The 18175-nt window shown below is 45.2% G+C and overlaps 1 protein-coding gene across 1 annotated transcript in view; it reads left to right on the top strand.

The window, feature by feature from the left end:
• The window catches only part of PolE2 (DNA polymerase epsilon subunit 2), a 118840-nt gene that overhangs the window by 48375 nt on the left and 52290 nt on the right, over positions 1 to 18175 (top strand). The window contains exons 7-9 of the mRNA XM_065427199.2: positions 2184 to 2307; positions 4228 to 4342; positions 14140 to 14371. Coding sequence (XP_065283271.1) covers positions 2184 to 2307; positions 4228 to 4342; positions 14140 to 14371 — 471 coding nt within the window. The remainder of the gene's footprint in view (positions 1 to 2183; positions 2308 to 4227; positions 4343 to 14139; positions 14372 to 18175) is intronic.

Genomic DNA, 18175 nt, shown 5'->3' with positions numbered 1-18175 from the left:
ACGTCTTCCCGTTGCGGACCTGTCTGTCGACGTAGTTGCACACCTCGTCCCATTGCTGTTTGGATAGGGTGCTGCAGTGTTCCATTATAGTCTGGTTCAGTTCTGCAATGCGTTTGCAGAGCCTGCAGTTGAGACGCTGGCTCTTCCATCGTGTCAATAGAGACTGTTTGGCCTCGAGCAAATGGGTGAGGCAGCTGTTCATCTTCTCGGTTGAAACGTCGATGCTAAATGTTTTCGTGGCCTTACTGACGTCAGCCTTGAGCTGAGCCGTCCAGGTCTCGAGATTCAGGGCAGTGTCTGGAGGGAGTCGTGAGGCACGAGTCTTGCAAAAGAGGTCCCAGGCGACCCACATGTACGACTTGGGCTTCCTGACGATGCTGAATAAGTGCACCACCAGTATGAGATGGTCGCTGCCAAGATCCTCCTCAAGATTGGACCAGCTGGCATCAGCTGTGTTCTTCACGAAGCAGAGATCCGAGGTGGTGTCTCTGTGCATGGACGTGCCGATGTGAGTAGGGAACGCCTTGTCCATCACTAGGGTGAGATCCAGGTCGTTCGCATGCTGCCACAGTGCGGTACTCTTGGGGGTGTCATATATGTAACCCGAGGTGCGATGCGCAGCGTTGAAGTCGCCAGCTATCACGAGCGGGTTTGAGCCAGCAAGACGGATAGCTCTCTGGAAGAGGCGTCGGAAACGGTGAGTCGTTTGTGTGGGGCTGCTGTACACGTTGAGTATGTACACACTTTGTTGGGACGTGTCACTTGGGAGAATCTCCGTCGTGACATTGTCCACCTCGGACGTGCCGAGGTCATGCGCGAGGCAGGTGAGCTTTTTAAAAAACCAGCGTGGCGGTACTACGTCCTCCCGCGAGGCCTGGCAACTACTGGTAACAGGTGAACGTGGCAGTGTGTATTAGAGTTTCTTGCAGTAGGATTACGTGGGGCTTGGTGTCGTGGCTGCGTAGGTATTGCTGCAGGGAGGCTTTCTGCATAGTGAAACTCCTGCAGTTCCACTGCCAGATGCGGAACGCTTCATCTCGCCTGGCCATCTTGATGCTTGTGGGGGTCGGCCTGGGTGCTTTTTACCCACAAGTGTAACTGTCCAGCTCTTGAAATCAGCAGTGTCTGTCTAAAGCTGTAAAGCAAGCGAACGGGGAAGGTGCTTGGAGGTGAAGAAAATCACATGCAGGGAAACTACGAAGAAACGCGAGCACACGGCAAAGTCGTGTCACCTAGAGGAAAGTGTAAGTAACGTTGAGCAAAGGCAGGAAAGACAAGCAAGGTGAAGCGTCGCGGAGACAGAAGGTAGGCAGAGGCACGCCAGTCAGTTGCTACAGGTATTGTTTGCAATGCAGACGTACTGGGAGAACATCATCCTCATGCGCCATATGCTGTGTGTGCGAGTGAAAGCGTGTGACTGTGAGCTGACGATGGCGGCTCAATCTCGCGTGCACAAGAGAGGAAGCGTGCCATATTCCTTTGTGCACGTGACATTCGGGAAGGGGACGGAGGTGGGGCATTGTACTTTGGCTGTGCGCGGTCGCACAGGTTTTATCTTGAAAGCAATCTGCTTTGGGGTCACAGTCTAGGTGGGTTGACTCCTCGTAGCTTTGTGTGCACTGTGTTCTCACCCCTCACTTTATGTTGAAGCGTCACTTCGCTCGCTGCTGCTGCCATGATTCCTCACACCAGCATCTTGACTGAATGTCCACGGTCATCGAGTGTGAAGTGTTCATGTTTGCCTGTGCATGCTGGCACCATGCTAGTTAATTTAGTTACTAAGCAAATGTTTACGAAGGGGCGTTCTACTCTGGTGGCTGCTCTGTATGGCGTGGCCGTGCAAGCCCTGTCTTGAATACGATCTGCGATGTGGACAGTGTAGGCGTCAAGGTTCACCGAGGGCCGATAGCGTCGTGTGCGCTATAGCACCCATACGCCTGCGTGTCACCCACGTTCCTGAAGTGAAAAGTCACCGTAAATTCTTTTGTTCCCGATGAAGAGCAAGCAACACAGGCGAGTTACGATTGAAATGGACAGCCTTGGCTCGTCAATGTTGTTATGCAATAACATTTCCAGCAAACTTACCAGAGATTGATAATGGTAATGCTGTGCTGAGGCTGTCTAATATCTGCAGAGTAGTCCACAGATATCCAGTGAACACCTGGCATTCTGTGGTTGCGCAGGTCCTGTCACACCTGCGGGTGCTGTTCACTGGTTTCGCGCAAGGTGCTCCTGCCTGCTTTGTGCTGGCGGGAAACTTCCTATCGCGCTCCACAGGCCTCCAGAAAGACTGTGCACTCCTCAAAGGTCAGTGCACGAATGATGAATATCATAATGTCAAACTGCAGTGATTGAAATGAACCAAACACTACCAAAGGTCTGAGACAAGAATCTCACTCTTTATTGGACAAAAACATGAGCAGTGCTCAAATCACAACAATAGCGACAAGCGCAGTAGTCTGTTATCATATCTAGTCCCTTGTGTTGACTGCATGCACATACATGCCAACTCTTCCGATTTGTCCGGGAGACTCAAGAATTCCGACCAATCTTCCTGATTGTATAAGCATAGCCCTAAATCTCCAGAAAAACTTCCCTAACCCCACTGCAAGAAAAAATTTAAGAGAGTACGTTACGCAGCACAACTGCATCGTAACTGCCATTAAGTGCTAGGTAGCTAGCCGAAATCAGATTTAAATCCAAGCTGTTTGCGTCCAGGCAGTGTAGGCCAAACTCAGGTCACTTCAGATCGAGATATGCATTAAGTGGCAACTTTAGCTCGGGTGCTCCTATCTAAATACTTGTAAAAGGAGAATTCGTTTTTCTCGTCAACCACATCACCAAATTTGATGAGGTTTGTTGCATTTAAAACAAAAACATTAAATCTAGTGACCATCGGTTTTGAATTTCTGATTTAGATGGTCAATTTTCGATAAAAATTAACAAAAATTGCAAGTTTTCAGAAAATGAAACTATGAAGTTTACAACTTAACTCAGGAATTAAAAATGATATCACAATTAGGTGAATTGTATATGATAGTACATCTAAAGCGGACAAAATGGATATGTTACACATGAATCTCAAAAAGTTTCGTAATATTGAAATACAGATTTTGCAAAACTCGTGCACAAACGTAACTAATTCACATAAGATATAAATTGACATGTCGAATTTGTCTGCTTTGAATGATCTAATGGATGCTATTTACAGAACACGATATCTGTTCTTGATGCAGAGCTATTAATTTGTAAACATTGTGCTTCTATTCTTTTTTTAACTTCCAAATTTTGAAAATTTTTTTTACAAAATTCAGGCTCTCAATTGAAATTCCGTTTCCAACAATCACTATAATTTACCTTTGTCTCTCAAATGCAACAAATTTTCTTAAATTCGGTCCAGGGGTTATCTCAGACAAGCGTTTCTGTATTTCACATGTATTTGAATATGCCGTGTCGGAGTTGGGCTAGAGCTACAGCTTTCTCTTTAGGAGTGCGCAGAAGGCAAAAGTAATATGCTTCATTAGACCAGTTCCCTTAAGTCAGCTTCGCCGCTACGCAGCCATTTTCTGCAGTGAAGCATATTAAGAATGAAAGTAGACCACTGTCATGGAACATAGTACTGTTTAGTATGCGTTCCTTAATTATACACGTGCACATGCACCTACTCCAGTCACAGTAGGAGCACCAAGACACCTAATGACTGTGCTGGCAGCCATTCAGAGCTGTTTCTGACGTTGTTGTAGGGAAAAAAGAGTGAAATCTTCTTCCTGCTATTGTAGTGAAGAAACAATGCAGATCGAGAGTGAAATTGTTTGATGCTATTGTGGGATGACTAACAGCTTCAAGTGTTGGAGTCAGTAAGATGCTAAGGATGTGCATGATCTGCAAATTAATGCAAACAGTTTCTTTTTATCATATAAAGTTAATTAATTAGTATGCAAGATATAGTTATTTTGCTGCTTTTCTTTTTTCTTGTAATTGCATTCCCACTCATGAAATCATTAGCTAGCAAAGGGAGTTGTTATTCTTTGTTATAACTTTATTCTTTGTGTGTGCGTGCGCGTGCGTGTGTGCACGCGCGAGCTTGTTTCGTGGCACTCAATTTATGTTTTGCAGTCCTCTTCATTTGTGCTCCAGGGCTGTGTGTGAGGGCAGGCAATGTTTCTAATGCTGCATGGCCAGCCTGTTTTCTTGCTGCAGCCATTTTCTCACTTGTTCTCATCACAGAGGGTTTCAAGGCACTGGCCGACATGCTCAGTGAGTTCCCGCTCTTAGTCAAGCACTCGCGCTTCATCTTCGTCCCGGGACCCAAGGACCCTGGCCTCTCCAATGTGCTGCCCAGGTCAGCCTGTCACTGACATATTCAGCGCAGCTCCAAGATTGGGCGCTACTATCAACTCATAATTTTCGTGCCGTTGCAGTGCTTTTTACTTCATCTCACGTTCTAACACTTAGAGTGGTCGACAGTAGTAGATGAACATGCAAATACAACATTTTAACAGTGAGGACTTGTCTTTGCCAGGGAAACAACTTGGCAATAATTGTTGTCATGTTGTTTGGCAGGGTTTCACAAGTTGTTCAATAGGGCAACGATTCTTGCCCAGCCTGATGTAGGCAGGTCCCCTTACCAAAATGTCAGCTCCAACCTGAGGCTTCTTTGTTTGCCCACTCTCGACACCAAGTCTCCATCTTCCTGTCAGCACTTTGTCTAGCTCAGATTTATTATTTATAGCAGAACAAACTGTTAGAAAGATGTGTATTACATATGTCTATGTGAATTTCTCTTTCTCAAGGCGACGTATGCTTTCCTCAGCACAATATATATAGGTAGGCTTCTTCTAAAGGGAAGAGGGGGTAAGGCGGATGGGTATGGCAACAAGCGAAGGTGTGTTAGTGGTGAGGGTGTAGAATTGAGAATAAAGGAGTGCTGCGCACAAGGCCGGTGACACGGCCATTTGTCAGTCACATGTGAGTGAGTGTGTGTCAGTCGGTGTGTCAATGGCATGCACAGCACCTTTCTATTACATGCTTCGCTGGTGGTCTGGTGGTCATGGGCTATCGTGTCTCTGAAAGAGATAATAGAAGGAGCGGCAGAAACCGCTGCTCATAAAAAAAAAATATATAAAAGATATACTGATATGTAATAAATAACTAAATAAAAAGAAGAAAAAGACGAAAAAAAAACAAAAAAAAACACTAAGCAACCAAACTAAATGTTGTTGCCTATAGCTTGAAATTTAGCATAGCGAATAGATTCTCATACCTGTGCCACACGGGCGAGGTTGATGCCATTAAAAGTTGAAGACCTTAATTTTCTTAATGCCATTATATTTCGATCGCTGCTACACGCGCATACTTAATGACATTTACGTTGCAATGGCGATAGCTGCAGTGAAACGGTTAAGTTTGCTTGCCAATCGTAATACAACAAAAAAGTTATCTAGAGAGCAGATGTTTAAGAAATGGCATGAGAAACATTAATCAGCACATTGTATGTAGTTTACTTCAGGAATGCCATTGTTGCAACCAGCCGTAAACTGTTTGAAGCCAAAGCTAGCTCAACGGCCAATCCATAGTGTAGTCAAAGCATTGAAATTGGAAAAATAACGTTCACAACTTCAAAGCTCTCAAGCAGCGATCCTGAAGAATTTGACCGTGTGCTCCAGTTTGTTCTGGCATATGTGCTTCTTCGAGTCAAGCATCGTTGGGAAATTTGAAGGCTTCAGTATGAGGCCAACAAGGCAAGGAGCCGCTGCCGTGCAATCGAACAGCTTCGCCTGGCTAACGCACTCACGATTAGTGCTCTAGCCATGAGTAGCGGCAAGATCGCCTGCTGATCTCGACGAAAATGAAGAGCACCTTTTAAAAAAGTGAAGAACATATTAGTTGTTTTTATCTACAAGTTTGCCTAATATCGTGAGAATATGGTCACTACGGCCACAGCAGGGACATTGTAAACAAGAGTATGTATTCGACAGCCAAGTGAGTTGTAAATTGTAAGAACGCACTACGCCATGAGAAAGCGATTTTTTAAAGAAAGTGGAGAATATATTAATTGTTCTTCACTAATAACCCGTTTAGTCTCATCAGAATGTGGAGATATTGAGACCGAGAGTACGCATTTGACGGCAAAGTGAGTTACGAGAACGCTCTATGTCACAAATGGCATTAAGCATGTCCGTGTGGCACCCCGCGAATGACATTAAAGTTTAAGGCATTAGCCACTTAATGTCATTTTCTGTGCCCGTGTGGCAGGGGTAGTATAAAGTTCCCTTTGAAACGTTTATGCCTATTGGTTGCAATGTTTTGAACTTAAGGATAAGGTATGATTCTCTGTATTTTCTTGCTCATTCAGAGTGGAAATTTGACTGTAAGATGCAAAGTGTACGTTGATCAAAGGTATGAGCTGGTTGGTTGAAATGCTCAGCAACAGCGTTGGGAAGCTTTTCAGCTGTTTCCACGTGATCTCTATTTAGTCTGACGTTCATTGACCATCCCATTTCGCCGATATATTGTTTCTTACAGAAGGAACATTTAAGCCTATAAATCACGTCCGAACTTGAACAAGTAAGGCTAGTTTTGACTTCGTGTGTATAACTATTTGCGGTGCTTTTAATTTTAATGTCACTTTGAAGGTGCCTGCAGGTTTTGTTCCTGGGGCCCAGATTACTGCATAAATTACACCATTGTAGCATTCGAAAGAATGAAGTGTAATTCAAGAAACTTTCACAATGCACTTAATATGTGAAAAGATCACTGAGTACCGAACAATCAATCAAAATCTTGCTTCTTGGGCCTTAATAGGTTGATGGCAATCTTCTATTGCTTAGAAAGCTTTACTGCTTTCCAGTTTTCTTCCAGAGAACAGAATGGCTTTTCCATCTTTATAGCAGGTAGTGGGTGACTGTCAGCCTGTTAAGGTCAATCTGTGCAACAGACAAAAGTGGGCACCAAACATCACGTGACTAGGCACCACTCTGCACAGTCACCTATGCAGCACAGGGGCGCCATCAGTGAAGAGCCTTTTCACTTATGGGTTCTCTGTCATCTGCTGCCTGTTGTAGATTCTCAAATTGGGAGGCCCATGACAAGTTCACATGACATCCCCCCCCCCCCCTCCTTTTTGTCCACGTCCATGTGCCGCCGTGTGAGTGCGTGCAGCCAGGCAGTGAGTGCACTAGTCATGTGATGTTTTCGAGTCTATTATATAAGCCCAAAGCTAGTCTTCTTAGGGGTCCTTGAAGCTACGAAAAGAGACCAATGTTTGCCTACAAATGCTGTTCCAAATCAGGGGCCATTATACAGTGTTTTGCAAAAGATGGCGGCCGTGAACAACAGTCATCCCGTACACTCGCTTTTGAGGGGGTTTGTTGGCTTCCTGATCACCGTGCAACTGCCGTGAATATATCTCCACTGATTTAGTATGAAAGTGACACCCAACAACATAGCTCCAATTAGGCCTAATGGGCTAGTGAACATTGATTGTGTGCTGTGGGAACATGGCCTGTGTCAAGGCGCACCAACTGTGGCTGGGTCTTCCACCGAATGTACCCAATATTCGAAAATAAAAACAAGCAGTACCTAGATATTCGATTCCCAAATCAAGATATTCGGGTAATGCCGCATAATCAAATCGTGGCTTTGGCATGTAAAACCCCGAAATTGAATATTTTAGTATTTGTGCATCCCTACCTAGAAGAGAAGACTTACAAGGAACACAAAATACCACAATAGCTGTTTCAGTGACTTTTCTTCAGGCAGGAATAGCACTAAAGACACAGCTGAAGGCACGTGGAAAACGACACATTGTGCTGTAAACAACTTGTTTATTATTATGATGGACAAACATTTAAATGCGTTAGCGTGCATCATCAAAAGCATGATAGAGGCAGGGGTTGTTCACGCTCACAATGGTGCATGTCTATTAAATGCGTATGTGTACCTGGTCGTAGCTACGATTACATGCATTTGCCTGCACTGTCTAATCACAAATTTTGTTGATGAAAAGAGTGGATTTTCCCACACATATAAGAAAAGTGAATGATCGCTACTTACTGAGTAAAGTGATATGTGAGGCGCAAAGCTGCATTCACTGTAAATCTATCTTGCTGTTTTCTATGCGATACCTAAATTGGGATGTTTCTTGAATCTTTTTTTAAGACGGTTGTAAATGTAACCGAGTCAGATGTGTTGCTAATGTCGGAAATTTTACGCATTGTGGCAATGTCTTTATCTTTTCAGTCATTAGGGCTACTTCTGCAGGAACCATTTCAGAACTTTTTGGCAGTACATGTATGTGTTAATCTTGCTTACCTATCGAAGGGTGGTGATGTAGATTGCTTTCTTTTTTTGTTGTGTTTGTTTATGATGCAGAATGTCACGAAGCATTTTCTTTTTTTTTTTGCTAATATTTTATATTGTTATCAGAAGATGTTGCTGACTGCTATCGCTGCAACAGAGGCCAATGTGCTTTTCAAGTTGATTATGCAGCTTTTTTCTTAGGCCCTCTCTGTTTACTCAAAGGGTAAACAAACAAGCTTTCCCTAGCGCTACTGTGACAGTGCATTACTTACAAAACCTGGCATTGCAGCATCAAACAGTCAGGGCGTCTACCAACCGGGAAAACCGGAAAAACCGGGAATTCTCAGGGATTCTGGATAGTCTGGAAAAACTCAGCGAAAACTCGGGGGATTTGTGCTTCAATCAGGAAAAATTAGCCGTAATTTTTTTGGAAGGGAACGAAAGTCGCCCTACTGCTGGCTCGAGTAAAAGATAGAAATCGCAACGAATTGTCTTTAACGCTGTGTCATCGGATGGAGGAGTTGCCAGTTTACAGTCATGCCCGATAATGCGGACGATTTCGCGGCACCACCACGTGCCCCATAGAGCCGTATAAGAGTACGTGTAAGCACGTTTGCAATTTCAGACGCAAGAACCCTTCGCCGTCCGATTTTCCGGACGTTTTGCTGCGACCGCAGGTCCGAAACAGCATTAATCAAAGCCAACACCGCAGTTTTGATTATCTCGCCGCCTCGAACTGGCGCTCTCGCACGCAGATCCGCTGGCAGCCGTAGCCAGCACTGCGGCAACGGTAGGCTTAGCTACTTCGACGTTCGCTATCAAGCTTCTTGCCTTTCGGTGCCGTGTTGTTCATTGGAAGAATTAGCCGTTGTCAGTAATGGCACCGACTCCGCCTCTGTAATCGTCGCGATTACAGCTTAGAAATCGAAGCTTAGAAATCATGGCTCGTTGCACAATCCCGGTTTTCGAAAGGCAGCTTCGCCTCGGCACAGCAATGTTGAGCGGTGAAGCGTACGTGAAGTATTGCGGGGAAGCTTAACAAGCGTGGGAAGGGGCAATTGTCACGGGATACAGTAAGTATTCCATTATTATACGCGCGTGCACCCGGTACCTCCTGTCACAGTACGAACACCGATATGCCTAATACGTGTACCGACAGGCCTTCAGAGCTTTTTCGGACGTGCCCATGAGGATTTGAGCCTTTAAGGGCAGTAAAAGACATGCATTCATTTTTTTTTCGGACTGCCTGATTTGATTTTTCTGACGTTTTCGTGGCCCCTAGGGAGTTCGAAAAATCGGACGTTGAATGTACAACTGACCAAAAGGATGCTTCAAATGGTCCTTGGAGAAAACGCGCAGCAGAACAAGGACAAGAACAGAAATGACCGTCGCATTGGGGAATGATCGGGAAAGGAACTGTGCTGCCGCTTCTTTGAAGGAGCTTGAGCTCAAAAAGCAAAGTGTTGGACAGTGCAAGGATGCAGGTGAGGCTCATCCAAACCAAAATAAACTCTTGAAAGCACGTTTTGTGTGAAACACAAAACGGAGGTGTTGTGCGTGGGTTAAGAGTATGTGAGAACAGTTGAAGTTGACTTTCCAGCTGCTGAGAGAATCTTAGGTTTGACAAAGTTCAAGCCTCATACCGATGAGCTTGCTATCAGTTGATACAAATAGCTCGTATTCAAAAACATTTAATTATGTATGCATCTCTCTTTATTCATATTTGGAAATGTTCGACTTGATTTACAATGGGCTTTATCAGTTTGCTGTTTTGAAGATATTTTATTTGCTGTGCATTTTACTATCCCCTATCTTCAGTTTTCTATTTTGAATAAAATAAACACTACTCCTTAGTATTCAAACTGGATTAAGTTCTTTTTTTGTATTTTTTTTAAAATGCTTATACTTCAAAGTGACAGCATCGGGCGACACGATGTCAGACCGTCTTGACACAAAACAAAGTTCTGTGCCGCTCAGGGAAAACCTGGAAAACTCAGGGAATTTGAAAATGTCAACTTGGTAGACACCCTGAGCATGCACACAAGATTGAGGAAACCTGAAATCTCTTTTTAAGAACTAGGAACATATAATACAGTAGAAAAGTGTTGTAGCTTCGACGGGGCGGCTGGATGAAAGGTTTACGGCATGAAGCCTAAACGGCCGGGGTGCGCAGTGCCGCAAGAAAGAAAAGGACTGCTTCAGTCGAAGACCAGACAAAGAATGCACTTGTATTTCTCCGAGGGGAAGCAGGAGGCAACTTACAGCGTTTGGCGCTGAGTGGCGCCCTGATGTAAAGACCCCAAACCGAAACCAGAAGTTAACACAGGATACCACATCACCTCTCCCTTGAAAGGAAAAATGCTCTACTCGCTCTCCTCACAACAAAAGTAGGTCACGAGTCAAAGAACACATGTTAGCACTGTAACATACATGATAGTGATGTTATCTTTACACAATAGAAAATGATATCTTTGGCTTCCCCATTTAAAAAAAAACGCACAACATGAAAACTGAATATGAATTATTGCACTCCAGTTCTGCAGTTTCAGTACCCGTCTTGGGCTGATGACGAGATGCAGCTTTGCGCACACCGATAACACAAAGAATTCACAAAGTACAAAAGTAGACAGTAACAAACATCTGTGTGCCCCCTGGGACAGCACTGATGGGTGGCTCATTCGCCCTGAGCCTGACTCGAGACAGTCTCTGTGGCTGTCGTGGATTTGGCATTGTGCGTAAAAGCACTTTACCCTCCATAGTCCCCCCGTAAGAATGGTAACTACTTTTGATGTTAAAAACTTTTTGGCATGAAAGACAAATTAGTATGGCGGTCAGCACCGTAGTAATGATGTGCGTACTGCACGATTACGCTACAAGAAGCATAATGTATTCCCTATACCAGTAGTAACTGGAAGAAAAGGTGGGAGACAATCATCGAGGGAAGGGTAGTCACTGGAGTGACTCATTTCAGTGAATTTTCCAAGAAAATCCTGTAGTGCAGGACATTTCACAAGTCTGGATGCATTCCATCGTTTGCCATTTTCAAGCGTGAAAGTATTGAGACCTACCCTACGGTAAATCTTAAATGGTCCCGAGTATTTAGCATAGGACTTTCTCGAGTTGCGTACTCGGACAAGATCTCCTGGACGAAATTGAGGGCATTTTTATGCACGACGACAGTCCACGTACGTCTTAACACTTTTAGCGTAAGAGCTGAATTCGCATGCAATTACCTCCTTAATAGTCTGGAAGCTATACTCGGTATCCTGATCCCAGGCAAACGGTTGCCCTTGCTTTAGCAGTTTCCTAAGCGGCTCTGCCAATTCAGCGTACTGGGGAATCAGTTTAGCGTAGTATCGCGTGACACCAAGAAATGAATGCAGCGACTTCTTGTCAGTTGTCTGCGGTGCCTCAACAACTGACTGAACGTTGTTTTCCAGGGGCAAAATACCGTTTGCAGCGCAGACTTGCTCACGGAGAACCCGAGGTTGAGGACGCAGTTTCGCCGAGACTGGTTGCATTGAAGCTCGAAGATTAACGTCGTGGATGAAGTCCTTTGCAAGTCCTGGTTGTCCTGAGTATGGCTGGGCAAACTCCGAGCGTGTGTTATGCGAAAGAGACGGAAACTGAACGCTTGGGTCAGCTGAAACTCCTGACACTTGTTGGCATGCAGTGAAGACAAGCTGCGTATGAGCAGGGGACTGTCAATGCGTTCGGTTCCTCGAACGGCAAACTGAAGCGAAATGTCCTACTTTTCCACACGCACAGCAAGAAACGTGCTTGGCTGGACAGCCTGGATGAGATGCGATGTGGTGAGGTGAACCACATCGGTAGTAATGGCCTGCAATGTCTCGACTGGCTTCGCGGAGTTCGGGCCGCGCGCCATGTTGGCCGGCCTCCCCGGGTCGCGACTTTCCGCCATGCCGCCGAGCGCCATATTGAAGCCGCCAGGTCGAGGGAGAAGGGGTAGGGAACCGCCATCCTGCACGCCCGGGCGAGGAAGGTGACGGCTGTCGACGCCATCTTAGCGTTGCGTCGAGACGCGCTGAACGGACGAGCTGTCCAAGACTTGAAGTTCTTTGTGAACTTGCTGTACGGTTTGTCCGATTTCCTGGGCCTTCTTGAGCGTAAGGGATGCTCCTTCGTATAGTAGCCGTTCTCGTACTCTTTTTGATGCGATGCCTTGGAGGATTTGGTCGCGAAGAGACTCGTCGTGCCAAGTGCCGAATGCACAAGCAGGTGCTAGCCTTTGTAGCACGGTGACGAAGTCCTGGAAGGTTTCCCCACGTAGTTGCTTCCTGTCCCGGAAGATAATGCGGTGCACCAGGGGATTGGAGCTTTCTTCGTAGTGCTGGTCGAAGATGCGAAGAATGTCTTTGAACGTAGCGGCCGTCTGGTCCGTTTGCGACGCAAGGTCATAGTAGAGACGCTGCCTCTCAAAGCCTAAATTACTCAATAAAATGGCTTTCTTCCTCTCGTCTTGTAATGCTCCGCATCCGGTCACCTGAAGAAACGTGCAAAAAGAATGTTTCCATGTGAGCCACGGTACCGAAGGAGTACCGGGTAATGTCAGGAAAGGTGGCATGTGGGGTACGAACGCCATGCCGGGCACCGAAAACAAAGGCAGAGGAGTTGCGGCTGACGGAGGAGACGTAGTTGCAGTCTCTTTCATGCCGGTAGCAGGAGCAGGAGCAGAAGTAGTACGGCAAGGGCACGTAGGAAGCAGAGTAATTGTTTACCTCGTCGCCAGTTTGTTGTAGCTTCGACGGGGCGGCAGGATGAAAGGTTTACGGCATGAAGCCTAAACGGCCGGGGCACGCAGCGCCGCACGAAAGAAAAGGACTGCTTCAGTCGGGGACCAGACAAAGAATGCATTTTTATTTCTCCGAGGGGAAGCAGGAGGCAACTTACAGTGTCTGGCGCTGAGTGGCGCCCTGATGTAAAGACCCAAAACCGAAACCAGAAGTTAACACAGGATACCACAAAAGCATTTCTTTCATTGTTTGCTAGGCTCACTCCTCCACCTATCTAGCGTCCATATTCGTCAACACTGTGCACAGCATTGTTTTTCAGCTTTTTCCATCTGTCAGCTAGGCATTGCTCAATGTCTGCTTCAACGTGAGCCTGCACATTGGTTCGAAACCAGGAAGTTGCATGTCTAGCATGTATTAATAAAGTGAGACCAGCACAACAGCTGGTGACTGCACTGCCTTAAGGAATTTTGTGGGCTCCAATAAAAAAACAACAGAAAGCTACTATTGTGGCAAGTGTACAATTCATGCACAAGCAGCCTATGAGAATACCATGACTCAAAAGTGGTACCATATCGAGATGCACGAGGATTGGCACTGCATGATTAGCATTCGCAACAGACTGCTTCAAAAGAATGTTTTCTTCGTCTTTATTTTTTTCCTAGCAGAATTGAAGCAATATCACTACATATTTGCACAGAATATATTGCAGAGTAATTAATGTTTTTGAAAGGAAAAGAACATTGCAATACTTACACTGCACATGGATGACGATTTGCTGGGCTGCTGCTTGTCTCGATTCATTTTCACAGTGCACTGTAATATTCGAGGGTGATCTGTCGGAATATGGTACAGCCTCCAACCACCTCTGGAATGGTTCGCGCAATATTTCGCTGGAAGAATACGAACCGAACACATTGCCACAGGGCGTGGTAATGGCCGGGAACACTGAGCCAAACCAGCCGAGGTGGCAAGTGCCCCTGCACAGAGCAGGGGCAAGGAGGAGAGCGCTTGGGCGCCCTGCATCGCAGGGGATGGCGGTGCCATTTCTCGATCATTCCTGTAACGGCTGCTGCGTGCATTGCAGGCCGGGCCTTCCCCGCCAGGTGACGGAGCCCCTACAACCTCGTGGCGGTGCCGGCGAAGGGGAGGTCGGTGCTGGTGCACTGGCCGAGCGGTGCCACTGGGCGAGCAACCCGTGCAGGTTGCTCTACTGTGGCCGCCAGGTGGTGCTGTGGCGCCAGGATGGCCTCGCCAAGGCATGCCGCAACGCAGTGCACCGACCCTGGGACAAGGCGGGCCTTGACCTCGCACAAGTGGTGGGTGCTTCGAGGGTGTGCCGAGATGGGCGCATGTGTCAAAATTGAGCTGTACTTGTAGGCAGCTTTCTGTGGCAATGAAGGCAAAGCTATGGAGGTAAAGTGCACATGTGTAGGGGTGCCCCTTGAAAATTCCCACATTCTCATCTGCGTTAGTTTAAGGTGGGAAAGAGAACGCAGTCAGTTTTTTTAACACATCAAAATAAGGCAAAACATGCCACCGAGCGGTATAGTTCATTTATTTTTTAACCTTTTCCCTTCCGCATCTTCGCAGAGGCGTAAAAGCTACACTGGTTCAGTATGTAATTCCAAGTAACCAAAAAAGCTGTCAGATTGCCGGACTACTTGACACGCTAAGACGTGCGCAGGAACTCTGCCCCCATAGCTTTCCTTTCATTGTCACAAAAAATCATCCACGTGTATAGATTGTTGTCCTCGACACCAGGTGTCGAGCAGCAAAAGTAGCCAAAAGATCAATGAGGCGAATAGTGTATACTGATAAAATAGGAGGAAATAGGCGAGTCAGCAATTAACAAGGGTCAAACGAGGAATGTCAGTGGTCGACCATTGTTAGCCACTTCAAGATTTCATCTTCCTGTGAACCTCCTCCTCGTTTAGATGAGTGGATGTCGCTTTTCTTTGTTGCAGTGTTTATTCACAGACAAGCATAGAACTGTTTACTTTGCAAACTCATGCCCAGTAACACTTAGATGACAGCAGCAGCAGTCGCTTTTTATGTATGTCATCATACATTGCAGGGCAGTCAGTTCAACTGTTCAACATGTCAAGTGTTTTCATCATGCCTACAGCCTGATAATGATGGGCTCGTCTAACTACTGAATCGATGGCAATGTTCACGAATGTTTCAGTGTGGCAATCAAACATGAGCCCAAGAGCGATGACGAAGTAGCAGTGACATTTCAGTGAAGTGATTTCTGGCCAAAAGCAATGCAGCGCATGTTCTGCACTACATCAGCAAAGGCTTTTGCAGCAATAACAATTACGCAGTCTTAATAGTCTTAATTGATCAAATAAGTGGCTTTTGCTAAGATCATGTAAAAGTAAACTGCAATGACTAGGTATACAAGACAGCGCATCGTCCTTTAAATGTTTTCAATGTCCTGTTATTGCATTGTTCACTCTAGTCACACAGTGCTGTAATGCATGAACCACAAGTGTCCGCCATTCTGAAGTCACTGAAATAATAGGCAGTGATGATTTTGTCTGTCATACAAGAGGAAGGTTTAGCTCAGAATCTTCTGCCTGAATACGTAGGAACAGAAATACCCTTCTTTTCTTGCATTCATTGAATGAAATTTGATGGGGTTCTAATTAAGTTTTATTTATTGCATGTAATATTAGCACATATAGGCACAAAGCATATGTACAATGTTGCATATCATTTAAAAAGAAAGGTTAGAATCTAGTGACTGTAGGAAGAACATTTTTTTATTTACAGTAGTGAATGAAAAGGTAACATAATTTTATTCCCTGTGCAAAATTAGTCACATATGTTTCCCAGTTATTAGTTGCTGTTTGTTTTTTCAAAAAGGTCGAACAAGGTATGCACTGCTGCAACCAAAGAGACAGGGATGGATAGCATTTTTGCTTATTTCCATAAAGCTCCACTTCCCACTTTGTTCATTTTATTGTGCAGTTCACTGTTGCCCACATTTCTGAGTTTGTGTACGAGTGGATGCATGTGTCCATTTCTTTTTTTAAATCTTTTTCTCTTCTCTCCATCTGTTGCGATATATCAAACCTGCAATAGCATGCCAATAGCCTTTGACTCAGCTAACCTGTCCGATTATCATTAAAATTTATCTTGCCAGCATGCGCATATATTTTCGCATACTGATTTATATACAATTTCCTTGTGATACATTCTTGAATTATGCAAGTTGTGTGCACAATGGCTATGCAGTGTGAATAGCAGAATGCACCAGTGAGTGTTCAAGAGGCCATTGCCCTAGGCTAGCGGTCTGGCATGATGACTTTCTGAGCAATTAGAACTCAGAGGAGCCAAAATGCAAAATATCATGTCTTTTTGTTCACTACTGTATGGTATAAATTTTTTTACAAGAATGGTTCAAAATTTCGGAATTGCAAAAGAAAAAGAAAGGAAACTAATGTGCCAGGTTTTTAACTCTGTAATTCAGTAATAAATAACCATGTAATTCTGTTGGCTGCACCTGTTAAGGCTTCTAGAGCAGATGAAATAGTTGTATCATACACTGCTCTGAAATATACCACTAATTTATAAGTAAAACTTTTGCAAGGCCCTCATAAGCATTAAAGAGGCCCTGAAACACTTTCTGAACATAACAAGAAGATATTGCTGATCTGTTAAGGAGGCTCCTGTGAACTTTCGAGCCAAATACACTAAAACCTCATTCGTACGTTTTGGGCCCCTATACGAAAAATATCCTATCCTGAGGGAATTCTGAGGGAATTGGATGATAACAAGTGGGCAGCTAAGGTATTTAAATACCTATACAGAAAGAACGTTGACTCACAGTGGCAGCATAGAACTAGGAAGCTAACCAGTAAGTATGCCAGACATGGGGACGGAGAAAGACAGAGCATTTAACGACAGGTTAAAAACGAGGAAGGTAAAAATTGAATTCAATGGAAAAGAAGCATAGTGTTGAACTATATCGATACTAAAAACAGCAGATCAGGAAGGAAGCGTTTAATGATAACTAAAGAAGCAATGCCCTACTCTTTGAAGCTAGGTCAGGATGTCTTAGAACGCGGAGCTATAAAGAGAAATTTAGCGAAGAAGAAGACACACGTACTGTGTGTGGTAAATCTGTAGAAACAATGGAACACCTCATACTTAAATGTGATGGTATCAAGCCCGATGCGGATGCGGCCACAGTCATCCTTCCTGAAGCCCTAGGGTTTAGAGATAACAATAGTCATGTAAATAAATATGTGGTGGAAATTAGCAAAAAGCGATTGGAAGGTTGGTGGCTCAAAAGCAGAGAGGTGACATAAAGTCAAAAGTGTTGGAAGGAGTATTTAAAGAAAATGGCAAATTTTAATAACTTACAACACAGTTAAACAAAAATAAAAAGCTGAGCATGGTGGCAACTACCATGGCCTCGTTTCAAAGGGGACGCTCCTACTTTCCATCCATCCACTGTAACAAGCATGTGATGCCCCCTCGAGCATAATCTTCGTTGGCCCGCCAGGCTCGGTGGCCTGCTAGGCTCAGTAGGCAACATTGGTCACTGCAACACAATACTGTCCTGTGTACTGTCCTGAGGTGTACTGTCCCAGAGGTCAGGGGACAGGGCCCTTTCATTGAAGAGCAGGTAGTGGCGGCAAATGTAGTGATTAGGGAGTTGGGGCGAGCCCTCAAGTGTGATGTGGTGGAGGTGAACAGAACGATTGGGGGGAAAGACTTTCCCCCTTTCGGCTCGGATGGCATTCACTACACTACACCAGCGGGATGGCAGGTAGGAATGAGGGTGGGTCGTAGGGCTCAGGCTTTTTTGCAGGCGCGCAGGGCGACCCTGCAAGCCAAAACGTAAAAGATGAAGGACAGGGGAGGGGGGGGGCAGGACAGGAGCACGGAGGAGGAAGAGGAAGAAGCAGGCAGTAAATGTGGGGTTCATCAACATGCAGGGGGTAAGAAATCGCATTAAGTGGGATGAAATAGAAGAACAGTTACGAACGGAAATTTTTAGGTATATGGAGTTGCCGAAACCCATTTAAGAGATGAGGAAGAGCCACCATTCATTGCGGGATACACCTGGGTTGGGTGCAACAGAAAAAGGAAAGAACGCAGAGGAGGAG

This window comes from Dermacentor albipictus, chromosome 5 (genome assembly GCF_038994185.2).
Source record: "Dermacentor albipictus isolate Rhodes 1998 colony chromosome 5, USDA_Dalb.pri_finalv2, whole genome shotgun sequence".
NCBI classification, from domain to species: domain Eukaryota; kingdom Metazoa; phylum Arthropoda; class Arachnida; order Ixodida; family Ixodidae; genus Dermacentor; species Dermacentor albipictus.
This window is presented reverse-complemented; position numbering and strand designations above follow the sequence as displayed.